The sequence below is a fragment of the Nomascus leucogenys genome, unplaced genomic scaffold (genome assembly GCF_006542625.1).
Source record: "Nomascus leucogenys isolate Asia unplaced genomic scaffold, Asia_NLE_v1 000795F_89503_qpd_obj, whole genome shotgun sequence".
NCBI classification, from domain to species: Eukaryota; Metazoa; Chordata; class Mammalia; order Primates; family Hylobatidae; genus Nomascus; species Nomascus leucogenys.
The window spans coordinates 32,501-59,707 of NW_022095912.1; the positions used below are offsets into that span (position 1 = coordinate 32,501).

The 27,207-nt window shown below is 44.6% G+C and overlaps 1 protein-coding gene across 1 annotated transcript; it reads right to left on the reverse strand.

Annotated features, from left to right (window-relative positions):
* Positions 1-959: 959 nt before the first annotated feature.
* On the reverse strand, positions 960-26,014 carry LOC100603420 (nuclear pore complex-interacting protein family member A1; the record flags this gene model as incomplete). Its single annotated transcript, XM_030808584.1, has 11 exons — positions 960-1,027; positions 3,080-3,174; positions 3,292-3,353; positions 3,429-3,464; positions 3,574-3,634; positions 4,643-4,744; positions 7,688-7,826; positions 7,990-8,089; positions 11,061-11,189; positions 15,304-15,405; positions 25,994-26,014. Coding segments are annotated over 11 exons (915 nt in total), but the record flags the coding sequence as incomplete, so codon positions are not given.
* Between the last annotated feature and the right edge of the window lie 1,193 nt (positions 26,015-27,207).

A 27,207-nucleotide genomic window follows, 5' to 3' on the forward strand; every position in this document is an offset into this window, starting at 1 on the left:
GGCTCGAGGAGATGGTACAGGTCCCCGGCAACACTCGACGGGTGGGTTCTCTGGTGTCAGAAAGTTGTCAACTGGAGAGGGTGGAAGAGGTACCAGAAGACACTCGGGAGGTGTCTTGAGGCTAAGAGGATCATCCACTGGAGAAGGTGGAAGAGGTACAAAAAAAGAGTCGGGAGGTGTCTTGCGTTTCCTAACATTATCGGCTCGAGGAGATGGTACAGGTCCCCGGCAACACTCGACGGTTGGGTTCTCTGGTGTCAGGAAGTCGTCAACTGGAGAGGGTGGAAGAGGTACCAGAAGACACTCGGGAGGTGTCTTGAGGCTAAGAGAATCTTCCACTGGAGAAGGTGGAAGAGGTACAAAAAAAGAGTCGGGAGGTGTCTTGCGTTTCCTAACATTATCGGCTCGAGGAGATGGTACAGGTCCCCGGCAACACTCGACGGGTGGGTTCTCTGGTGTCAGGAAGTCGTCAACTGGAGAGGGTGGAAGAGGTACCAGAAGACACTCGGGAGGTGTCTTGAGGCTAAGAGAATCTTCCACTGGAGAAGGTGGAAGAGGTACAAAAAAAGAGTCGGGAGGTGTCTTGCGTTTCCTAACATTATCGGCTCGAGGAGATGGTACAGGTCCCCGGCAACACTCGACGGGTGGGTTCTCTGGTGTCAGAAAGTTGTCAACTGGAGAGGGTGGAAGAGGTACCAGAAGACACTCGGGAGGTGTTTTGAGGCTCACAAAATCTTCAGCTGGAGGAAATGGAACAGGTCCCAGGGGACACTCAACTTGAAGTTTATCTCTTCTCAGAAACTCATCAGTTGTAGAATGTGGTTGAGGTCCTTGTCGACACTGTAGTCGAGACAGATTCAGAGGTCTCAGACGATCTTTAGCTGATGGAGGTGGTTGACCTCCCAGATGACACTGAGTTGGAGGAGGTGCCTGGCGGCCCTTCCTTTTTCTGAAAGTTGTCAGCTGTGAGGTCGGGCCAGTAGGGCAATCCTGAGGAATGATGATGCTCCACTGCAGCCATTCTGACCTGTGGGGCCAAAGGAAGAAATGTTTTCACACATATTCATTTGAAGGACAAAATTACCACCACCAACACAGGCTGCACCTTCTGTTGCTGGTGATAGATTTTTGCACCTTTCCATCCTCCAGGTTTCAAAATAGCAGTATCAGTGTCATAATACCACCCTTCCACTGAGTACTGCCCACAGCTGGGGAGTAAAATCATTGGGACACACCGTTGTCTCCACATGCCACTGTGTCTGTCTGCAAATGTAGGCAGGCTGGGGTCCTGCCCCAGGGAAGACAGAGTCATAAGAGAGTAACAAAGAAGCATGTTTGAGACATTGGGAATGTCTATGTCTATCCTCATTCCTCCCTCACAGCCAGCATGTGAAAGAGCATTGAAAATTGCACAAAACGTTAATCACCTACATTATAGCAGAATGCAAACAAAATCACAGGAAAAGAAAGAAAATCCTGCATATTTTGGAAATGAGACCCCACAACATCTTGGGTAAAGTGGATCAGTCAGAGTTCACTGCGCCATGAGACCTAGAGTAGTGGAGGTCAGTGGTGCCTCCTCGTGTTATTTCTGGAAACAGAACAGTAAAAGCCCTTCAGCCCTCGGCCCCTGAGCTTTATGGATTCTGTAGGTGCCACCAACGATGATCAGCTGGGAATGGAGAAGCCTGAAGGCTCATGGGGAAGATTTTGCTTCTCAAGAAGTCGAGACAGAAAAGGCACCACAGAACCCACAGAGCAGAGGCCAGGCCAGGAGAGGGCATTGTCGGAAAAGACCAAAGTGTCCTGATATAGGAAGAGTGAAAATGTCCCCAGCGTTTACCTTTGTCTTCTCTCTGTTTTCAGCTGGGATGCAGCTGCTGTTCCTCATGGGAACCGAATGAGGTCCTGAATCTGCTAAGGGCCAGAGAAGGGAATGGGGCTAAATCTGGCTTGCATCTGCTGTGCAGAATAAGAAACCCTCCACACCCTCCGCTGCCATCTCACTCCCTGCCACGCAGGTCCCTTACCAGAGGCACAGGGTTTATTGACCACATGCCTCAGAGGACTCTGGAGCCCTCTGGACCCTCATCCTTGAGGAAGATACCACAGAGCCCTGGTCCAGGGGTATTCTTAACTCTCAACAGGCTGTGAACAGGGTGGGCTCTAACCAGCTGGAAATGAGCTCTAAATCAGTACACATCAGAGGAAATCACTCATCATGTGAGCACAGACTCAAAATTAAAATAGGAACAGCCATGATTGGAAGAATATCAATAAACCCTGGACAGGAACAGCACTGCTCCTCTTCTTCAAGCCATAGGGACATTTAAAATTCTGTGGATTCATAGTTAATCTAACTTTCATACCTGGCCAGGTATTATCAATACTTATGAACAGAAATGGACATAAAGAGATGAACAGTCATGAGAAAAGGTAAGAGCTACAGAAATTAACTGGAAAGTTTTAGGGTTACACTTCAAATGTTAGAGGAGTAAGATTACATAGGAATTTAACTTACTAATGGAGTTATATAGTTGACAGTAAACAACTTAAACAAAAATAATGAGGAAATTTCCAAAAAGTGTAAATAAATGCTTTTCTTAAAGCAGATCTCATGCTACAATATTGATCCATGAAGACATGGCCAGAAAATCTCTGCTCTCATCAGCACATGTGGCTCCCATTCTAAAGTGCTATTGTTGTTTTCTCAAATGAAGGAAAAATAAATCCTTCACACTGAGTCAAGGTGGAAAGGGGAGCTGGCCCATTTGCCTTCTAGGCTCATCTCCTCAGTTAAAAGTAACCAAGACATCAGGGTGGGGCAATGTCCACAGTCAGTGGAGCGGCCTGAGCTCCACCATTCACAGGGGACTAGCCAAGAGCCATTCAGCTAGGGCACCTGAGAAAAATAGGGTCCTGCTACCCAGCGAGACAACTGTTCTCTTTATAAGTGCTTGGAATTGTGTCCAGGAAACATAACCATTACCCCACCCGAGCCCTCATCCCCAAAAGGAGAAGCAGGGTGTGCGGATTGTGCCGCAGAAATTCAGCGGCTGCCTTCACAGCGAGCTCCTACCCCTCCAGAAAGGGTTCTCTAGGCCCGGTCGTCCCTGGACTGGCTCCCGACGCATGTGTCTCTGTGGCACTCTCTGTTTTTCCCTCATTTCACACCTAGAAGACATAGAAAGAATTGACTTGAAGAATTAAAACACCAAGTTCCTTACTAGACACTCAAAGCTTTATCTTAAAACAAAAACATCCTTTAAAATGTCCATCACAATGACCTACCTTTGCTGCTTGGAGGCAGCCTTCCTCTCTGCCATCTTCCTCTGCAAGGCTTGAGCACAGAGCTGTGGGCAGAAAAACACATCCATGTCCTGACCTGGCAGACTATGTCCAAAAGCAAGGAAAACAAACAAACTTACCCAGTTGGCATGAGGCTTTCTTGCAGAAGGGGCGATCTGAAAAAGCCAACACATGAGAAATTGAATGTTGAGAGAGTCTAAGGGCCGTGCCATCATCTGCATCAGCACTGAACAATCCTGCAACTGCGGGGAGGAAGCTCCTTACTTTGCGTCTGTAGTAGTCCTCTGCCCGCCGCCGCAACCTTTCCGCAGCGTGAAACAATTTCCTATGGATTACAATCACTTTCATCAGATTAAGCACCACTTTCGGGATGATTTTAAATAATCTGCCATGTTTCTGTTATCCTCACAACTGTACCCTTACACAACCTATCTATACCTAGAAAACGAATTTCAGATGGCTATAAAAGCACAGTCTGAGCCAGTCGCGGTGACTAACGCCTGTAATCCCAGCACTTTGGGAGGCCGAGGCGGGGGGATCACGAGGTCAGGAGATCGCGACCACGGTGAAACCCCGTCTCTACTAAAAATACAAAAAATTAGCCGGGCGTGGTGGCAGGCACCTGTAATCCCAGCTACTCGGGAGGCTGAGGGAGGGGAATCACTTGAACCTGGGAGGTGGAGGTTGCAGTGAGCCAAGATCATGTCATTGCACTCCAGCCTGGGTGACAGAGCAAGACTCCATCTCAGAAAAAAAACAAAAACAAAAACTAACAATCAGTACAGTCTGATCCAAACTGTTGCTATATTGATTCCTCCTCTTTTGCTTACTGCCTGCTGACTTCTGAGTTGACAGTTTCCTTCCCCATTCTCAGTATATCCCTAATTCATCCTTCACTGAGCATCTTTTATCATAAACCTCTATTCTCTTTGTATTAATATCCTTGCCGTGTTTCACAGGGCAGAAACAGCTGGGCTTATAAACAGGCATAGTCCTTTTGAAGGATGTGTTTGATCCTACAACAACACACTTTCCTGAGGATGACAACAACCCACCCCACCCCTAGAATGGCTGGTATGAACCGAGTTTCCACACAGTCTAGCTGGCAATGGGATCAGGAGACATTTTGCTACTTCACATCTTTTGGTCACTGGTAAATCTTAAGGTACTTTGTTTTCTGTTTTGTGAACTCTCTCTCTCTCTCTCGATATGTCTTCTGACCGTTTGTTTCTATTTCTGCATTTACTGGGTCTAAACATTGTACAAAGGTTAAACACAACCCCGTCTCCAATGGGGGTTTCCCAAGAGGGTGGGGTTCAGTTTCTGAACTCACATGTCGGTGTCTATTTCTTTCATAATCGATTTCCCATTTTCCTCTGCCTCTGATAGCTGCCTGTCCTTTTCTGCTTGCTCACATTCTTTCATTCTTAGCTTCCTGAGATTAGAAGGGAGAGAAATGCACACACATGATCCGCCAGCCCGTGTGGGATTCCCTCTGCCCTTCTGGCATCTGAAGGCTCTGATTCAAAGATCCCCCCTGCAACCTTCCCATAAATGAACCAACTGATTCTCACAACCGAAGGGAGAATTGACACCTCCCATTGAGGGACAAAGAAAAATCACACTCTGGCCTGCTGGCAAGTCATCTGTCATTTCCAGCTTATCTTCATAGTTCTATAGTTAGTCCTATTCTTTAGTAAATAAAGACTATTAAAAGCTTCTATGAGGTGCACTATGTGTGTCTCTGGGGTCAGTCTTGTGCTTGACACAGTGAAAGCTCATTTTAGTTCAGTGTGAAAAACCAGACCTCACCAACTCATCACAACTAACTCCATCGGAAGCAGAGGATTGCTCCTCATCTGACTTCTCCTGTGGGAGACCTGATTCTCAGTCACAGGCTGATGCCAGCACGGAGACCATCAGCCATAGAGATCCTTCCAGAATATGGTGTCATTAACCCTGCAGTTCACTACTGCACTTTGCCATGATTCAGGACTGGAACCCTTGTCATCGACTTTAAAGATCCTGGTTGAGAGAAAAGGCAATCTGAATGCTGGGCGCATCTATTGAATGAGAAATGATCGGAATGGCTCCTAAGTCAGGGTGTTATGTGCTGAAAATAGGTGACAACTGCAAACCATCCACCCTGGTGTTGACTGACTTTAACAAGGTTCAGTTCACAGAGAGTGTGAGCAGAAAAAGAAAATGGCCTAAAAAGCTAAGTTTGCTGTGTTGCCCTCACACCACTTGATTCATGCTCCTGATCCTAAGGATCTCACCTGATACTTGGTTTTATAGGAAGGCTGTGAAAATTCCCAGAACGCTAGGAAACAGAGACAAAAACACTTCAAAGAGAAAGTTAATGAACTTGTTTCTGACCACAGGGCATCCTTCAGCACATGCTCTCTGGAGTGGCCTCAAACAAGGAGTATGTGGTGAGGTGCTGAGAATGCAATGGGAGCAGGTCCTGTCCCCACGCTACAGGAGCTCACAGTTTAATGCAAATGAGAAGCCAGTGAGGACATCACTACTCCTGCTGTGCACTTGGGAACTAGAAACACAAACCCTGACTCTGGAGGGAAGCTAAGGAAGCATTCTACCCTTGAGTTGACATAAGTACATCTGAAGCTTCTGATCTCTGATGAGAACAATGGGGGACACCAAACAGAATAAAACCCATGATTGAATACATCAAATTGCTAACATGGCAGTAAACAGACATGAGGTCAAGACGCAGAAGAAGGAAACCCAGGACGAAAGTCAGCCTCGCATTTGGAACCCATTTCCCTGAGTTTCATTGCTGAATTCCAGAAGGGACTACTGAGATGCAAAGAAGCAGAGCAGCTTTTGCACACATGCATGGGATTACATGGAAAACAAGTGGATTGAGGGTCTGCCAATGAAAGCAAGCCGTACTGAAGTCCACTGGCTCTGGTTGAGACCCAGAAGAGTCACACATCAGAATAGAGGTGGACAGGAAATACCCTGGCCTTTGTAGGGACTGAGACTGCACTGACGACCTCCATTGCAGCCTGTATGGAGGACCCCTGACCATCCCCCAGAAGTAGACTCCCATCTCTTCTGCAACAAGATAACATGCTGCTAGGCCTCAATTCATTGCTAAATATTTTTTAACAAGTATCTCACATTTAACAAAAAAAGATCAGGCATATGGCAGCAAAATACAATGTAATATGACCAAAACGTGAAAGACTGTGAAAATGAATCTGGAGGTGACCCAAGCATTGAATTCAACAATCCAGGCTGGGCGCTGTGGCTCGTGCTGGGTGGCTGAGGCAGGTGGATTACCTGAGGTCAGGAGTTCAAGACTAGCCTGGCCAACATGGTGAACCCCTGTCTCTACTAAAAATACAAAAATTGGGCTGGGTGCGGTGGCTCACGCCTGTAATCCCAGCACATTGGGAGGCCGAGGTGTGTGGATCATGATGTCAGGAGTTGTAGACCAGCCTGGCCAATATGGTGAAACCCCGCCTCTACTAAAAATACAAAAATTATCCGGGCATGGTGGCATATGCCTGTAGTCCCAGCTACTCAAGAGGCTGAGGAATAAGTATCACTTGAACCTGGGAGGTGGAGGTTGCAGTGAGCCAAGATCAAGCCACTGCACTCTAGCCTGGGTAACAGAGTGAGACTCTGTCTCAAAAAAAAAAAAAAAAATTGGCCAAGTGTGGTGGCACACACCTGTAATCCAAGCTACTCGGGAGGCTTAGCAGAATTGCTTCAACCTGGGAGGCAGAGGTTGCAGTGAGCCAAGATTGCGCCATAGCACTCCAGCCTGGGCGACAGAGCGAGACTCTATCACAAAATTAAAAAAAAAAAAAAGGCTGGGTGTGGTGGCTCACGCCTCTAATCCCAGCACTTTGGGAGGCTGAGGCGGGTGGATCACCTGAGGTTGGAAGTTCAAGACCAGCCTGGACAACATGGCGAAACCCCATCTCTAGTAAAAATACAGCAATTAGCTGGGCGTGTTGGTGGGCACCTGTAATCCCAGCTACTTGGGAGGCTGAGGCAGGAGAATTGCCTGAACCCAAAAGGCAGTGAGCCGAGATTGTGCCATTGCACTACAGCCTGGGCAACAAGAGCAAAGCTCCGTCTCAGGGGAAAAAAAAAAAAGAGAGAAAGGAAAACCAATGCCAGTACTAGCACCTCCTCTTCCCCCGAAAAAATTACAAACAAGAATGTAGGAAGGGAAAGGAAATATGCAGATTAAACTAATCAAGCAGAAAGGACAAACTCAATTTTGAACCCACTGAATTTGCCACAAATATTGTAGAAAATATTCTCAAGGACTTTACAGTTGTCTACTTTGATGGGCACATGATTCATACAACAGTATTTGTGTCAAGGCACATCTTACTCTTCCTTGGGAGTCTTCCTCTGTCCATTGATTTTGTAATGACTGTTGACCTTCGTCGTCACCTTATGGACTTCAGTTCGAACTTTGGCTTCCATATATCTCCGTGAAGTATAGAGGTCTTCCATGCCAATTTTAATTCCTTGAAAGGAAGAAACTCTTTTGTTCGTGTGCATACGAGTGGACCCTTGCCCTTGGTGAAGTTGAGGAGAGGAGAAGGTGAGAAACCTGAGGGCAAGAAGCTGTTCTTTCCCTTTCCAGGGCAAACTCATTTCCACACTATGGGGACTGCAACAGAGCCTTACCTTCCTGGCTACGGCTATTGGACCTCCAGGCTTTCCGATGTACATCTGTGGATCTGTCATGTACATTTTGTGACTTTAAGACAGTCTTCAGGAAAGACACCTAGGAAATAATAATTTAAGAATGACGGCCGGGCGTGGTGGCTCATGCCTGTAATCCCAGCACTTTGGGAGGCCGAGGCGGGTGGATCACGGGGTCAGGAGTTCAAGACCAGCCTGGCCAAGATGGTGAAATCCCGTCTCTACTAAAAATACAAAAATTAGCCGGGCATGGCAGCAGGCACCTGTAATCTGAGCTCCTCAGGAGGCTGAGGCAGAGAACCCTTCGAAGCCGGGAGGCAGAGGTTGCAGTGAGCCGAGATCACACCACTGCACTCCAGCCTGGTGACAGAGTGAGACTCCGTCTCAAAAAAAAAAAATGACATGAATATACTTCACACAACTGAACTGTACACTTCAACACGGTTAGATGGTAATTATCATGTTATAAGTATTTTACCACAGGTTAACATGTTTCACAACTTGAAAAGGAAGTAATTACCTTCAGCTTTCTGAGTTCTAGAATTTGTAACATTTCACCCCCTGCTCCTTCCTGATCTGCACTGGAACATCTTCCTTCTGTCCCTGCTCTACTCAGAGTCCACCTTCCCTTCCCTCACATCAGCTTCATTGAGGCTGGTTTGAACCTAACGCAAAACATTCTCACTAACGACTGAATTCCCACCAAGATTTCCACATTATCACAGTATGCTTTTAATCTTCTAAGATATTAAATATTTGTTCTCATCATAGCTAAGATGCAATGCAAATCCCATCTCAGGTGTGGGTCAGATACCTACGAATCTCCTGAGGTAGTCATTGAAATGACTTTTTTTTTTTGAGACAGAGCATCACTCTCACCCATGCTGAAGTGCAGTGGCACTACCTTGGCTCACGGCAACCTCCACCTCCCAGATTCAAGTGATTCTCATGCCTCGGCCTCCCAAGTAGCTGGGATTACAGGTGCCCGCTACCATGCCAGGCTAATTTTTTAGTAGAGATGAGGTTTCACCACGTTGGCCCATCTGGTTTTGAACTCCTGACCTCAAGTGATCCACCTGCCTCAGCCTCCCAAAGTGCTGGGATTACAGGCATGAGCCACAACACCTGGCCTGAAGTAATATCTTTCAAATTCTTTGTAGAATTTGTTTTTTTCTGATTTCTGCACATAGGATAAAAAACAAAACATGTGCTAGGATTTCGAGAGAAGCAATGGGTAATCCAAAAAGATGAAAGAGCAACCACATCTATCCCATAGCTACTGCTAGATTTCATAAGAAAGGTAGCTGGCCCAGTTTGGAGCTAGGAGAAATGTCAAACACATGAAGAAATGAGAAGCAAAGAAATGCCGTCATGCATGAATGCTTCATGGCACCCATGATGTCCCTGCTTAGGAGGTAGTGGTATAGATGACTAGATGACAAGGACAAAGATGAGAAGTTGCAAAGCTGTCCAAGTCAAACAGCTCAACTGAACTTTCCTAAATGGAATTGGTAAAAAGTGGTAAATTTAAAAACTTCCCCCAGCTCACGTGGTGGCTCATGCTTGTAATCCCTGCACTTTGGGAGGCTGAGGTGGGCGGATCATTTGAGGTCGGGTTTTGAGACCAGCCTGGCCAACATGGTAAAACCCCGACTCTACTAAAAATACAAAAATGAGCTGGGCATGGTGGTGGGCACCTGTAATCCCAGCTACTTGGGAGGCTGAGGCAGGGGAATCGCCTGAAGCCAGGAGGTGGAGGTTGCGGTGAGCTGAGATCACACCATTATACTCCAGCCTGGGCAACAGAGGGAGACTCGTCTGGGGGCTGGAAAAAAAAAAAAAAAAAAAACTTCCCCCAATTTATATCGAAAATTCTCTGGTCAGGACTAAGTGGGGTAGAGAATGTTAAATGTGCCTAGATATCTTCATAACTCATATATTTTCTGTTTTCTACATATCTTGAAAGGCAGTGCCAAATGACGTGTAATTATCTAGGTGTAAAACTGAAACATACTTCCTCTTCCCTTGAATATAAAAAAGCATTGTGGTATTAGTACTTTTATCTTGGATCATTGTTCAGAAGGAGGTTCAGCCCCCCGACAACCACATTTTTACTGTCATGAATGGCAAGAGAAAATGTAGAGCTCAACTTACCCAATGGAAAAAAGGCTCAAAAGACAAATTATGGCACTTAGCAGCCAAATTCTTACCAAGTACAGACTTTTGACATACTGATCACTCTCCAGTTGCAACTGGGAACAGGCACTTTGAATGATGTCATTCAAAATTCACCCTGCCCAGACACACTTTTCATTGATTCTCTGGAGGGCAGTTCTAAGAGATTCTCTGGGGCTTTCTCTGCATCATGAGAAGCAGTGCAGTTCTGCCCTTCACCTTCCGGCAGTTTGTCACCTCGTCCCTATGACCTCAGAGGAACTTTGTCTCAGGCCGATTGTTTGTTCCTTGGGCTCTTTCATTTCCCCTAAAAATCATTTGCTGCCCCTCTAAATTGCCTACATCTCCATCTATCTCCCTCTCCCCTCAGAAGAGGGTGCTCTTTAAGCATCAACCATCCGGCCCTTCTAGCAGTCTCATTTTTCAGCTGGTTCCCATGTTTATGCCTGTTCTATGTTTTTCTTTTCCTGTTAAGCTGTCTGTTGTCAGCTCATTTCTGCAGTGAATCTTTAGAGAGGAGATTGGAAGCTTTCCTTCCACCCATATGATAGAACTCTAAAGCAGAAGAGTTGAGAAACAATTTCCTATTTAAGTGATGAAACCTCATACTCCATTTCTGATAAATAGCACAAAGTTTAAAAAAAACTTGTTTTTGACCAAAAGCTCTGTTGACATTCTCTTAAACAAACACCAACCTATTTAATTTTCATAATGTAAATGGCAGATATTTTCATAATTCTTATGCTAATAAATCATTTCCCTGATTTTTTGGGTAAAACCACATATTCATAATGAAGTCCAGAAACGTGAATTGTTTTAAATAATTTCTTCTTATTTGTGATTACAAGTATACCTCTAGAGAAAGTTAGTATACTCACACAAAGATTAGTTTTCCAGAGGAAAATGGCAAGTGTAGAAATTCCCAGAAACACAATAATGATAACTATCCACAGAATTCCACAAAAGTCAGTCCCAGGATGAAAATGGTCATGCAGAGAATTGATAACCTGGAATAATAATAGTTGAAATAATGAAAAGGTCAATGACACTGACAATATTTCACTCAGAAAGAATCATCCTTAGAAACCATCAACCTCCTCCAAAAGGTAACCACATCCCTCAGATATCACTGTGGGATTCCACTGCTACAAAAAAGAACAGAAGTTAGAAGTCTCATGTTTTTCGGATGGCTGGCAGTGCTTTTAGGCATTGCAAATGTGGGGTGTCATCTTTCTTGGTATAAAGCAGGGATATCCAATCTTTTGGCTTCCCTGGCTATATTAAAGAAGCAAAGTTGTCTTGGGCCACACATAACATACACTAACAATAACAATAGCTGATGATCTTAAAAAAAAAAAAATCCTTCTTTTTTTTTTTTTTTTTTTGGAGACAGAGTTCCGCTCAGTCGCCCAGGCTGGATTGCAGTGGTGCAATCTCGGCTCACTGCAACCTCCAGCTCCCGGGCTCAAGCCATTCTCCTGCCTCAGCCTCCCGAGTAGCTGAGATTACAGGTCTCTGCCACCATGCCTGACTAATTTTTGTATTTTTACTAGCGATGAGGTTTCACCATGTCGGCCAGGCTGGTCTTGAACTCCTGACAGGCGATCTGCCTGCCTCAGCCTCCCAAAGTGCTGGGAATACAGATGCGAGCCACCGTGCCCAGCCGTTTTTTTGTTTTTGTTTGTTGTTTGTTTTTGAGATGGGGTCTCACTCTGTCACCCAGGCTGGAGGGCAGTGGCGTGCTCTCAGCTCACTGCAACCTCTGCCTCTCAGGTTCAAGTGATTCTCCTGCCTCAGCCTCCTGAGTAGCTGGAAGTACAGGCACCTGACAGTGCACTCAGCAAATTTTTGTATTTTTTGTGGAGATGGGGTTTTGCCAGGTTGGCCAGGGTGGTCTCGAACGCTTGACCTCAGGTAATCTGCCCGCCTCAGCCCCCAAAGTGCTGGGATTACAGGCATGAGCCACTGTACCTGGCCAAAATCTCATAATGTTTTAAGTAAGTTTACAAATTTGTGTTGAACTGCATTCAAAACTGTCCTGGGCCACATGCAGCCCGTCACTCAATGGGTAGGACAAGCTAAGTATAAAGTAATTATCTTTTCTTTTCTTTTTGTTTTGAGAAAAAGTCTTGCTCTGTCACCCAGGCTAGATTGCAGTGGCATGATCTGAGCTCACTGCAACCTCTGCCTCCCTGGTTCAAGCGATTCTCCTGCCTCAGCCTACTGAGTAACTGAGATTACAGGCGCCTGCCGTCATGCTTGGCTAATTTTTGTATTTTTAGTAGAGACGGGGTTTCACCTTCTTGGCCAGGCTGGTCTCCAACTCCTGACCTCATGATCCACCTGCCTCGGCCTCTCAAAGTGCTGGGAATACAGGTGTAAGCCACTGCACCTGGCCAGTAGTTATCTTTACTTAAAAGTTATTTACTAGTTTTTTAAATGATGTGTAACATTGGATGCATTTATTATATATCACATGATAAAAGAATCCCTCTAAATAATACTTCTCTCTTGGATTATGTGAATCTTTGTCATTTAAAGCTCAGCATAAGTAAAAAAAAAAAAATACAATGAAGAGGTTACTTCATTCACAAATAAGTATCAAATTTTAGTGCTTAAAAATTAACAAGGTGGGCCAGACATGGTGGCTCACGCCTGTAATCCCAGCACTCTGGGAAGCCAAGGTGGGTGGATCATGAGATCAGGAGATTGAGACCATCCTAGCTAACACGGTGAAACCCATCTCTACTAAAAATACAAAAAATTAGAAGGGCATGGTGGCACGCGCCAGCTACTCGGAGGCTGAGGCAGAAGAATCACTTGAACCTGGGAGGCAGAGGTTGCAGTGAGCTGAGATCGCACCACTGCACTTCAGCTTGGGTGACAGAGCGAGACTCCGTCTCAAAAAAAAAAAAAAAATTACCAAGGTGGAGATCATGAAAATGGCATGAATAGTGTGGGATTTCTCTAAGATTGTTGATATTAATCCCATTAGACTCTTATGTGAGTGAACACAAAGACTTCCCCTGAGTAAGTTCAGACACCTTGTGATACCATTTCTACATCGATTCCTCAGGATTTAACTATATATTCTTGAAAACATCTCAATTTTAAATGTTTCTTTCAGATGGTGAATTAAACAGAGATAGCCCTTCAACAGGTTGAACTCAGCATATGCTGAGTCTGAAATGGAAATGATGGAGTTAGAGAACCATACAACAATGGTAATGATTTCAGAAACCTGGTGTTGAGCAGAATAAGGCAGACACAAAAGAGTACCTATGGCATGGCATGCATCTGTATAAGTGAAATTCCAGAATAAGCAACCTAACCTATTGTAAGAAAGAGACTGGCTGGGAAGAGTGAGAGTTCACTTTCTGGGGTGACATAATAGTGTAGATCTTGGCTGGGCACGGTGGTTTACGCCTGTAATCCCAACCCTTTGGGAGGCCGAGGCGGGCAGATCACCTGAGGTCGGGAGTTCAAAACCAGACTGACCAACATGGAGAAACCCTGTCTCTACTAAAAATACAAAATTAGCTGGGCGTGGTGGCACATGTCTGTAATCCCAGCTACTCAGGACGCTCAGGCAGGAGAATCACTTGAATCTGGGAAGCAGAGGTTGCGGTGAGCTGATGTTGTGCCATTGCACTCCAGCCTGGGCAACAAGGGAGAAACTCTGTCTCAAAAAAAAATAATAAAAATAAAATAACGTAGATCTTGAAAGGGGGTTGGGTTATGCTGGTGTACGTACTTTCCAAAGTTAGTAAACTTACACTTAAGTTTATATATTTTGGCCGCGCACAGTGGCTCATGCCTGTAATCCCAGCACTTTGGGAGGCTGAGGCAGGCGGATCATGAGATCAAGAGATGGAGACTATCCTGGCGAACACGGTGAAACCCCATCTCTACTAAAAATACAAAAATTAGCCAGGCGTGGTGGTCTGCGCTTGTAATCCCAGCTACTCAGGAGGCTGAGGCAGGACAATTGCTTGAACCCCAGAAGCGGAGGTTGCAGTGAGCCCAGATCTTGCCACTGCACTCCAGCCTGGGCGACAGAGTGAGACTCTGTCTAAAAAAAAAAAAAAAAGTCATCAAACCAGGTGACACAAATCAAATGACATTTCACTTTGTTTTGGTCCATTTTGTTTGTTTCAGACAAGAGTGCAGCGGGGCCATCTCGGCTCACTGCAGCTTCCAGCTCCTGGGCCCAAGCGATCCTCCCACCTCAGCCTCTCCAGTAACTGAGATAACAGGTATGCACCACCAGGCCCGACTAATCTTTTTTGGAATTTTTTGTGGAGATGGGGTTTCGCTATGATGCCCTGGCTAGCCCTCAACTCCTGGACTCAACTGATCTGCCCACCTTGGCCCCCTAAAGTGCTGGGATTACAGGCCTGAGCTGTGTAATTTCATGCCGCGTGACACAGCCCAGTAACAAGGAAGAAACCCCGTGGGTCCAGCGTCTACTCACATGGGTGGACTGATGGCTGATAAATCCCAGCGGGAGGAGCCAAAAGAACAGCCACTGCACCCGCATGTCCTGGTCCTCTCAGGGTGCCCTGAGGCGGCCAGGACAGAGGTGGGGGTGGCTTAGGGCGGGGGGAGGGAAGGGGATGGGGATGGGGGCCCAGATCTGAGTTGGGGAGGGGAGGAGAAGGGGAGGGAAGGGGGAGGGGAGGGAAGGGAAGGGAAAGGAGGAGAAGGGGGCTGTTGGGCACTTGGAGGGGGAGGAGGAGAAGAGAATAAGAAAGGGGTCTGGGAAAGGATCCGGTTCAAATTAAGTTCTGAAGCGCTGGTAGAAGGTTTAGCTACAGGTCAGGGAGAAGGTCAATCAGGGAAGCAACAGTACGCGAGGGGCAAGGGAGCGTGAGGCTTAGGAGCAATTAGATGGAGACCAGGGATCTGCTTTCCAGCAAACCTTCTTCGGTCTGGGCCCTATCTTAGCAACCCTGGGGCTTTATACTCCCTCTCCACCAATCGGTGACCCCGGTGGTGCCTCACAGTGGACCACCTGTGAGCTCACAGTGCTTCCACCTGGTGTCATTCCAATGCCCCCTCCCCCATCTCAGCCCCCCACGCTCCTCCCAAGGACAGGTCCTCTCTGGAACCTTCACAAACCTGATTTCTTGTCCTCCCCAACCAGCTCCCTGTCCCTGCTTCTGGGCGCTCCTTCCTTCCTGAGCTCCCAGGGTTCCTCAAGGTCACTCTTGGCGACAAAACCTAAAAAACAAATGATGGCAGGACGGCAGGAAGAACCTCATATCCAAGCAGAGTGCGAGGTTTTACAGCCCCCGCTCAGCCGTTCATATCCTAAGCAACAAAACATCAGCGGGATGTGGAAGGTCCCAATAGTAAACCATCTCCATCACATCCTTGTAGCCATCCGTCCATCAACCTGTATCTCAGGAACAAATGTTGTAGATACATTCATTTTAAGCATGCACGGTACATTTACAAAAGTTAACCTGACTTATTTTGTTCCAGCAAACCTCAGTATATTTTAGAGCAATCAAATCACACAACATGTTTCTGATCATATAACTGTGCTAGAAGTCAATGATTAAAAGCTAACTCAAAATTATTATTTGCTTGGAAATTCAAAGTGCCCTTATAAGATATAAACATAAGAAAGAATCCAAAATGAAACAAGATTGCCTTTAAACTCAATGATAAGATCATAACATGGCAATAAAATGTCTCTCTCTGGCCTGGGAATTCCACTTTGTGGCACAAGGTTGTGTGATCTCAAATCACCCCTAACCCACTTAGACATTTTAACATCCGAAACAGAGTGATGATGTCACTTATCTATATCATCTTACTGCCTGTGCATGTGGACTCTAAATTCTGAAACCAAATGAGGGGGAGAAAACCAAGTTGACTTTCATGATTGACCTCCCAGGGATGTCCAAGGAATCTGTGCATTTCAAGAAACAAAGTTCATCAGCTTCTCTCCTAGGGTATTTGGCCACAATACCCAGAGGGCTTGGCAGCATCATGAGTGATGGTTGGGGAGCGCCAAGCAGGCGGGCAGGACCCAGGGGCCTGGTGACCAGGACAGACCTCCACTGTCCATCACCTTTCCTGGCCTAGTCCTCAGCTAAACTTCCCAAAGGCCTTCTTCTGCCCGATCACACAGAGTGTGCCCAAACTCACTCAGGCCTCTGGCAGCTGAAAACCACTGCTTTAAATCCCTTTACCATTTACTATGACATAAGGTTATTGTAAACAGGAAATATTCTATTGATGCTGCAAATGGAAAGCCAATGCCTTTACCATAAATAGAAAAACAACCCTAAGAAACAAGCAAAACAAAAGCAAAACAGGGGCAGGGTGTGGTGGCTCACGCCTGTAATCCCAGCACTTTGGGAGGCCGAGGTGGGTGGATCACAAGGTCAGGAGTTCCAGACCAGCCTGGCCAATATGGTGAAACCCTGTCTCTAATAAAATACAAAAATTAGCCGGGTTTGGTGGTGGGTGCCTATAGTCCCAGCTACTGGGGAGGCTGAGGCAGGAGAATAGTTTGAACCTGGGAGGCAGGGGTTGCAGTGAGCCGAGATCGCACCACTGCTCTCCAGCTTAGGCGACAGTGAGACTCTGTCTCAAAAACAGCAACAACAACAAACAAAAAACAGGGATAGCAAAACTATGGAATTCAATTCTATTTGTATGCTGCTACCATGCTGCAGCCCTAGATTTGGCTGGGTGCGGTGGCTCACGCCTGTAATCCCAGCACTTTGGGAGGCTGAGGCAGGTGGATCATGAAGTCAGGAGTTGGAGACCAGCCTGACCAACATGGTGAAACCCCGTCTCTACTAAAAATACAAAAATTAGCCAGGTGTGGTGGTATGCACCTGTAATCCCAGCTACTCAGGAGGCTGAGGCAGGACAATCCCTTGAACCCGGGAGGTGGAGGTTGCAGTAAGCCGAGATCACACCATTGCACTCCAGCCTGGGTAACAGAATGGAATGAGACTCTGTCTCAAAAACAAACAAACAAACAAAAAAATCCCTAGATTTCGGCTGTGTTGGTTGTAAAAGGAGAGACCAAGTAGGTGGGGGTTGAAGTCAGATTAGACCAAAAATGAAAGGCAGAGACTACTATAATGTCCATGAAGGGTGGCTAGATCACCTTCATTATAGCCCAAGCAGAGACAGGGAAAGGAAGGAGTTGTGAGCAGAGTTTGGGGCCTCAAACAGTGGGGGTTATTCGTGCAGCCCAGGAAAGGCTCCCCAAAGCCAGGAGCAACCTCCCTTGCAGGCCAGTCCCTCATGGAGGCATGGCCAGGTACCTTAGATTTGAGACCAGCTGTGTTGCTGCTGACCAGCTGTGTGACCCCGGGCTGGTTTCCTTCCATACAATGGGAGTGCCAATGGCTGCGTGCAAAGACTGAGGATAGGAGGAAGCAATCTGTTGAGCACCTATGTACCTGAGTGTCAACACCTCCCAAGGGCATCTTTCATTCCAGAACTGGCACCTTGGAAGGCCCTTGGCCACTAAAGGCAGTGATGATGGTAACAGCAGTAAATCATCATTTACAGCTGATGAGGGAAGGCCGGGGTAGGGCTCCTGGGTCCTGGATAAGAATGAGGGTGTGGGCACTCCTGGGGACAGCTGAGTGGTAGGATTCCTGGGTCCTCAGGGGGCAGGTCCACCTTCAGTGGCATTGGGCCTAGGCTGGGATGCTGAGTTCGCCACTGGAGCATCAGCAGTACAGGCAGGCACAGAGGCAGTGGATCTATCGGAGGTGGCAGGTGTAGGATCCTCTGGTGAGCAAGTAGAGTAACCAAGCCTGGCTGACCACTACCCCTACTACCCCCACAGACGATGCCCTGTCCCTTGCCTCATGCTCCGGCAGGGTACAGGCTCGCACCTGGGGCCTCATGGAGCATCTCTCTAAAACCTCTGTGTCCTGTCATCGAATGGGCACTTGAGTCACCCAGGGCCACTGGAACAAAGAGGAAGAATCAGGCCCCACGACGTTTTGGGAGAGTGTTTAGCACAGGAAAATGCACAGAATACATGGATGACTTGGGGGCACTGTCGGTGTGGGAGCAATAGTTTACAACCTCCAGCCCTAATCTGAGCACTCTCACCTGTGCAATCTGAAAGGAACAGGAGACTTGCAGGAAAGATAGTGCCTGGATTTAACTTAAAGGAACTAAAATGTTGGAATTTTCACTCTTGATATCCTTCCAAATCAACTCTTTGAATGTTCCCATCCTCAAAACTATCATATGGGGTAACTGAGGCAGTCAGCGATTTACTGACTCAATGTCACTCGGTTGATTCTGAGTTCACTGCTGATTATATCTGACCCAACTGCTTTTTTGAAGTGTACCCCATTTAATCATGTTGGTGATGATTTAGTGCAGCTCTGGGACAAACTTCACCTGGTTGAGGATAAAGAAAATCCGCTGTTAGTAACAAGGAGTTAGTAACAAGGAGGCCTGGTGACCGCCTAAGTGTCCAGTCACGGGGACCACCGGGTCGAGGCCGAGAGGATGGAGACCACATCACAGGCAACTTGCTGCTGAAATGGAGGGTGGTGGGGAAAACTTAGAAGATTATGCAATGGGCTGGCAGGGCTGTACCCAGCCGCCCTGGTACGCAGAGACTCAAGAAACCTCTGGGGTCCTGTTTTCTGGTCGTATGATCCCAGGAGTGCACATGGGCCCCTCGGGTGTCTGAATACAAGGGCACTGGAGGGAGGGCCTCACCCCTGCAGTCTTACTCTGCTGGTGTAGCAGTCACCTGCCAACTCCCACCCCACCCTGCCCCGCGGGCTCCTGAGTCGGCAGATTAAGCATTTTATAAATTCTATTTTAAATACATGTTTTAAACTTGTCAGATCTTTGTCTTCATTTCAGTCCCTGTGCCTGTACCTCTTGCTGTGGCCGCTTATTTAACACTGGGGGGTTACGCTCTGCTAAGTCCCAGGGAGAGACTGTGCCTAATATCCGAGGGAGATATTATTCCTAATATCATGCTGGGTGAACACCACGTGTGTACAGCCTCTGATACAATTCGTAATATCAAAGGGAGATATTATCCTAACATCCCAGTGGGTGAATACCATTCGAAATATCCGAGGGAGATATTACTCCTAATATCACAGTGAGTGTACATCCTGTGATTATTATTCGTAATATCCGAAGGAGATTTTACTTCTAATATCACAGTGGGAGTACACACTGTGATATTATTTGTAATATCCGAGGAAGATTTTACTCCTAATATCACAGTGGGTGTACAACCTGTGATATTATTCATAATATGCTAGAGATATATTACTCCAAATCTCACGGTGGGTGTACACTCTGCCATATAATTCGTAATATCCTAGGGAGTTATTACTGCTAATATCACAGTGAGAGTACACACTGTGATATTATTCATAATATCCTAGAAAGATATTACTTTTAATATCACAGAGGGTGTACACCCTGTGATATTATTCATAATATTCTATGAAGATATAACTCCTAATACAACAGTAGGTGTATACCCTGTGATATTATTTGTTATATCCTAGGGAGATACTACATCTAATACCACAGTGGGTGTACGCCCTCTGATATGATTTGTAATATCCTAGGGAGATATAACTCCTAATATCACGGAGGGAGTACACCCTGTAATATTATTCGTAATATCCTAGAAAGATAATACTTTTAATATCACAGTGGGTGTACACCCTGTGATAATATTCGTAATTTCCTAGGGAGATACTACTCCCAATATCATCTTGAGTGTACACCACGTGATATTATTCATAATATCGTAGGGAGCTGTTAGTTTTAATTTCACAGTGGGTGTATACCCTATGATATTATTCGTAATATCTTAAGAAGGTATTACTCCTGAAATCACAGTGGCTCTACACACTGATATTATTCATAATATTCTAGGGAGGATATTACTCTTAACCTCATAGTGGGTGTACACCTTGTGATACTATTTGTAATGTTCTAGAAAGATATTCCTTTTAATATCACAGTGGGTGTACACCCTGTGATATGATTCGAGATATCCTAGGGAGATATTACTCATAATATCACAGTGAGTGTATCACTGTGATATGATTTGTAATATTCTAGGGGAAAAATATCTCCATATACCACAGTGGGTGTAAACCCTGTGATATTATTTGTAATATCCTAGGGAGATATTACTCCTAAAATCACAGTGGGTGTACACATGTGTGTACACCTTGTGATATTATTCATAATTTCCTAGGGAGATATTACCCCTAATATCACAGTGGGTGTATACCCTGTGATATTATTCCTTATATCCCAAGAAGATATTATTATAACTAATATCACATTGATATTATTTGTTATATACTGGGGGGATATTATTATCCTTAATATCCCAGTAAACCTTGTATTATTATTCCTTGTTTCCTCGGGAGATATTGTTACTTCTAATATCAAAATGGATATACGCCCTGTGATATTACTCATTATATTCTGGGGAGGTGTTATTAACCCTAATGTCACAGATGGTGTACACCCTGTGATATTATTCATAATACCCTGGGGAGATATTATCCTTATTGTCACAGCGGGTATAAACCCTGTGATATTATTTGATATATTAGGGGGATATTATCCCTAATGTCACAGTGGGTGTACACACTTTGATATTATTAGTAATATCCTGGGTCAGATATTACCAACAACGTCAAAGTGGGTGTACACCCTGTGATATCCTTCCTAATATCCTGGGGTGACATTACCCCTAATGTCACAGTGTGTGTACAACCTGTGATATTTTTTATTATATCCTGGGGAGAAATTACCCCTAATATTACAGTAGGTGTACACACTGTGATATTATTTGTCATATCCTGGGAAGATATTATTACCCTGAATGTCACCCTGTCATAGTATTCGTTATATCCTGGGGAGATATTATTACTTCTAACATCACAGTGGGGGTACTCCCTGTGATATTATTCATCGTATCCTGGAAAGAAATAATTACCCATGATATCACAGTGGGTGTACACCTTGTGATATTATTTGTTATATCCTGGGGAGGTATTATTACCTCTGATATCACACTGGGTGTACACCATGTGATATTGTCTGTTATATACTGGAAAGATATTATTACTTCTAATATCACAGTGGGTGTACATCCTCTGATATTATTTGTTATATTGTGAAGAGATATTGTTACTTCTGATATCACAGTCAGAGTACAACCTGTGATATTATTTCTAATATCCTTGGAAGATATTACCCCAATGTCACAGTGGGTGTACACCCTGTGATATATTTCATAATATCCTAGAAAGATATTGCTCCTAATATCAGTGCATGTACACCCTGTGAGGTTATTCCTAATATCCTAGAAAGACATTACTCTTAATATCAGAGTATGTGTACACCCTGTGATATTATTCCTAATACTTTAGGGAGATACTACTCCTAATATCACAGTGGGTGTGCACCCTGTTGTATTATTTCTACTATCCTAGGGAGCTATTACTCCTAATATCACAGTGAGTGTACACCCTGTGATATTATTACTAATATCCTAGGCCGATATTACTTCTAATATCACCGCAGGTGTATAACCTGTGATATTTTTCTTAATATCCTAGGGAAATATTACTCCTAATATCACAGTTGGTGTACACCGTGTGTGTACTTCCTGTGATATTATCCGTAATACCCCAGGGAGATATTGGTCCTAATATCCCAGTGAATTTACACCATGCATGTACACGCTGTGACCTCCCAGAAAGATATTACTCCTAATATCACAGTGGGGGGTACACCCTGTGATATTATTTGTAATACCCTATGGATATCATAATATCACAATGAACGTACACCATTGTGTATATGCTGTGATATTATTTGTAATATTTTTGGGTGATATTACCCCTAATGTCACAGTGCATGTACATCTTGTGATATTATTTGTAATATTCTGTGGAGATATTGCCCCTAATATCACAGTGGGTGTATACTCTTTGATACTATTCATAGCATCCTGGAAGATATTATCCATATTGTCAGGGTGGGTGTACACCCTGTGATATTTATTCGTTATATTCTGGGGATATAATATTACCCCTAATATACTGTGGGTGTACCCCCTGTGATATTATTCACTATATCTTGGAGACATAATATTACCCCTAATATCACAGTGGGTGTATACTTTGTGATATGATTCATTATATCCTGAAGAGATATTATTTTCTTTAATATCACAGTGCATGTACACCTTGTGATATTATTTGTTATATCCTGGGGAGATATTATATTACTCCTAGTATCACAGTGCATGTACACCTCGTGATATTATTTGTTATATCCTGGGGAGATACTATATTACTCCTAGTATCACAGTGGCTGTACACCTTGTGATACTATTCATTATATCCTGGGGAGATATTATTACTCCTAATATCACAGTAAGTGTATATCCTGTGATATTATTCATAATATCATGGGAGATATTACCCATATTGTCACAGTGGGTGTACATCCTGTAATATTATTCGTTATATCCTGGGGAGGTATTATTATTCCTAATATCACAGTGGGTGAACATTCTGTAATATTATTCATTATATCTTGGGGAGATATTATTTCCTCTAATATCACAGTGGGTGTACACCCCGCGATATTATTCATTATATCCTGGGGAGGTATTATTATTTCTAATATCACAGTGGGTGAACATTCTGTAATATTATTCATTATATTTTGGGGAGATATTATTTCCTCTACTATCACAGTGGGTGTACACCCTGTGATATTATTCATTATATCCTGGGAAGATATTATTAGCTCTAATATCACAGTGGGTGTACACCCTGTGATATTGTTATATCCTGGGGAGATATTTTTACGTCTAATATCACAATGGGTGAACACCCTGTGATATTATTCGTTATATTTGGGGAAGATGTTATTACCCCTAATATCACAGTGGTGTACACTCTGTGATAGTATTCATTATGTAGTGGGGAGATATTATTACCCATAGTATCACAGTGGATGTACACCCTGTCATATTATTTGTTATATCCTTGAGAGATGTTATTACCCCTAATATCACAGTGGGTGTACACCCTGTGACATTGTTCGTCAAATTTCTGGAGATATTATTACCCATAATATCAGTGTGTGTACCCACTGTGACAGTATTGATTACATCTTGGGGTGATATTACTCCTAATTTCATAGTGGCTGTATCCCTGTGTTTACACCCTGTGATGTTATTCATAATATTTTAAGGACATATTACTTCTAATATCACAGAGGTTGTACACCATGTGTGTACACCCTGTGATATTATTCATAATATTTTAGGGAGATATTACTCCTAATATCACAGTCGGTGTACACCATGTTTGTACACCCTATGATATTATTTGTAATATTTTAGGGAGACACTACTCCTAATATCATTGTGGGTGTACAGCATGTTTGTAAACACTGTGATATTATTCATAATATCTGAGGGAGATATTACTGCCAATAGCACAGTGGGTGTACACCCTGTACACCATGTGATACTGTTCGTGATATCCAAGGGAGCTATTACTCCCAATATCACAGTGGGTTTACACCCTGTGATATTATTTGTAATATCTGAAGGAGGTATTACTCTCCATATCACAGTGAGTGTACACCTTCCTATATTATTCAAAACATCTGAGGGAGATATTACGTCCAATATCAAAGTGGGTGTGATAATATCTGAGAGAGATATTCATAATACCAGTGGGAGATATTATTCCTAATATCTCAGTGGGTGTACCGCGTCACAGTGGGTGTACACTGTGTGATATTATTCATAATATCTGAGGGAGATCTTACTCCTAATATCACAGTGAGTGTACACCCTTGCATATTATTCGTTATATTTGAGAGTGATTTTACTCCTGATATCACAGTGAGTGTACACCCTGTGATATTATTCTAATACCCGAGGGAGAGCTTTTTCCTAATATCACAGTGGGTGCACACTCTGTGACATTTTTCATAATATCCGAGGGAGATAGGATGGAGACCACGTCACAGTCCCCTCACTGCTGGAATAGACACTGTCTACCTGCCGAGTGGTGGGGAGAACTTAGTGAGATTATGCAAGCGTTTAGCACACTGCCAGACATACATTAAATGCTCAGAAGACTTAGCTTTTATTATTACTGTTATAATTTAGGCCATGGGTTACTAACCAGTGGTTTAAAATGCCATTGCAGCCGGGCACGGTGGCTCACGCCTGTAATCCCAGCACTTTGGGAGGCTGATGAGGGCGGATCACTTGAGGTCAGGAGTTTGTGACCAGCCTGGGAAACATAGTGAAACCCCGTTTCTACTAAAAATACAAAAATTAGCTGGGTGTTTTGGTGCGTGCCTGTAGTTTCAGCTTCTCAGGAGGTTGAGGCAGGAGAATTGCTTGAACCTGGGAGGCGAAGGTTGGAGTGAGCCAAGATTGTGCCACTGCACTCCAGCCTGGGTGACAGAGCGAGACTGTATCAAAACAAACAAACAAAATGCCATTGAAGACACATATTAATATGAAAAAGTGGTTGCTAAATGATGATTGAATAAAAGAGATTATAATATAAAATAGGCTTTGGTTTTTTTAAAGAAAAAAGAAAACGATATGCCTAAATTAGGGAACACAGAGAAGGCCAAGCATTTACCTTCCTCTCTTGAGTCTTTTTCTCTCGCTCTCTTTTTTTTTGAGTCAGGATCTTGCTCTGTTACCCAGGCTGGAGCGCAGTAGTGCCATCATGGCTCACTGCAGCCTTGACCTCCTGGGCTCAAGCAAACTTCCACCTCAGCCTCTCCCGAGTAGCTGGGATTACAGGCACACACCACCACGCCTGGCTAATTCTTAAATTTTTTGTGGGGACTGGTCTCACTTTGTTGCCCAAGCTGCCTTGGAACTCCTGGCCTCAAGCCATCCTCTTGCCTAGGCCTCCCAAAGTGCTGCGATTACAGGTGTGAGCCACCATGCCCAGCCCTCTCTTGGGTCTTAAAGCAAAGTGTCAAAGACCCAGCCACCACTTCTTAGAAATGACTGGATGTCATACTAGCATAAATGCATCGATAAAAAGATGGAAATGTGGTAACGCAGTGATCTTGGGGAATCCTAGTTTTCTTTTCCAATTTCCTTGTTGTTGCAGTGAGCAAGTATTCATTTCAAGACAGGAATGAAATATTCAGCTCTTTTAGACAGACAAGCACACGTGCTCAGTTTGGGAGAAGAATTAAAATCCTCTGCACTCTCCATGCTGCCTTGCTAATTCTCAGGGTCCTGTCCTCATCTTCTACTCTTGCCTTCTGCAGGTACCCCACAGCGTGTTTTCCCTGACCTTTTTGTGTCTCTCTAAATCCAGTATTGGGCCCAGGGAGCACCCCCTCCCCTGTCCCCTTCAGCCGTCCTCCTGCCTGAGTCTTCTGGAAGCTTCGGGACAGAAAGAACCCAAGGATTTGTCATGAAGCTCAGTGTGGCAGGTCTACTGTTTCCATGTAAATCATGTCTGCTTATCTGAGCTGGTTTTGGTGGAAACTGATGGAAATTATGGGGAAGCTAAATCCCTGTCTCTCTGCAAGCCACTCCCCAATCCCACCCCCATGAATTGGCATTGTCACAGTCCTGGTGCTTCATTTCTTTCTATATTTGAAGATGAATTTGAGGGAAATAGAAAGTCAGGAACACAGCAGAAATCATTTGGGGTGAGTCCAGAACAAAACTTGGGGATCCCACTTCCTGCTCTTTTTTTGTTTTTTTTTTTTTTTTTTTGAGACAGAGTCTCACTCTGTCGCCCAGGCTGGAGTGCAGTGGCAAGACCTCAGCTCACTGCAACCTGTGGCTCCCTGGTTCAAGTGATTCTCCTTCCTCAGCCTCCTGAGTAGCTGGGATTAGAGGCGTGCGCCACCACATCTAGCTAATTTTTGTATTTTTAGTAGAGATGGGGTTTCGCCATGTTGGCCAAGCTGGTCTCAAACTCCTGACCTCAAATGATCTGCCCACCTCGGACTCCCAACATGTTCATATTACAGTCGTGAGCCATGGCTCCCGGCCCCAATTCCTGCTCTCTAGCTCCTGGAAAACCTGTGGCTGCATGCAGAGAGTCTTAGACAACTTCCTTTTCCTCTCTGGGCCTCGGTTTCCCATTCTGTAAGATGAGAGGTTTCCATAGGCCAACACTTTCTAATTGGTGGTTTTCAATCCTCTGGTGATTTGCATAAAAGGCATCTATTTCAATTGTGGTTATAAATAACAAACCCCAATAAATAGATGAATTATTTAAATGGTTTCTCATTATCACTAAATAGTTGAGAGTCTACTGTATTTGAGTGAAAATGCAGCACGAGAAACTGAAATCAGATGCACTCATGATTATGACCCTGAGGTCAATGTGTCATTCCCTTCATTCCCTCCTCGCCCCCATGAAGGTTTGACTACTGTATACTTCGAACCTGTGCTTCTTAGTTGTTTATTGCTTAAGTTTTAGCCACAATGGCAAATTGCAGCAGGAAATCCAGTCCTACTTTGTCATTTAGAAACAAAATACAAAACCTATCAAAATAAAAGCACTAGCTTTTTTTTTTTTTTTGAGGCAAAATGGAAGAATTCCTAATATTAGGTTAGAAAAGCATTTTTTTTTTTTTTTGAGACGGAGTCTTGCTCTGTCGCCCAGACTGGAGTGCAGTGGCAGGATCTCGGCTCACTGCAAGCTCCGCCTCCTGGGTTCACGCCGTTCTCCTGCCTCAGCCTCCCAAGTAGCTGGGACTAGAGGCGCCTGTCACCACGCCCGGCTAACTTTTTATATTTTTAGTAGAGACGGGGTTTCCCTGTGTTAGCCAGTATGGTCTCGATCTCCTGACCTCATGATCTGCCCGCCTCGGCCTCCCAAAGTGCTGGGATTACAGGCGTGAGCCACGGTGCCTGGCCTCTGTTGTGTGTTTTGATGTGGTGACTGCTAGTTAAATTCAGTGTACATATGAATTCACTCTTGGGACAAAATA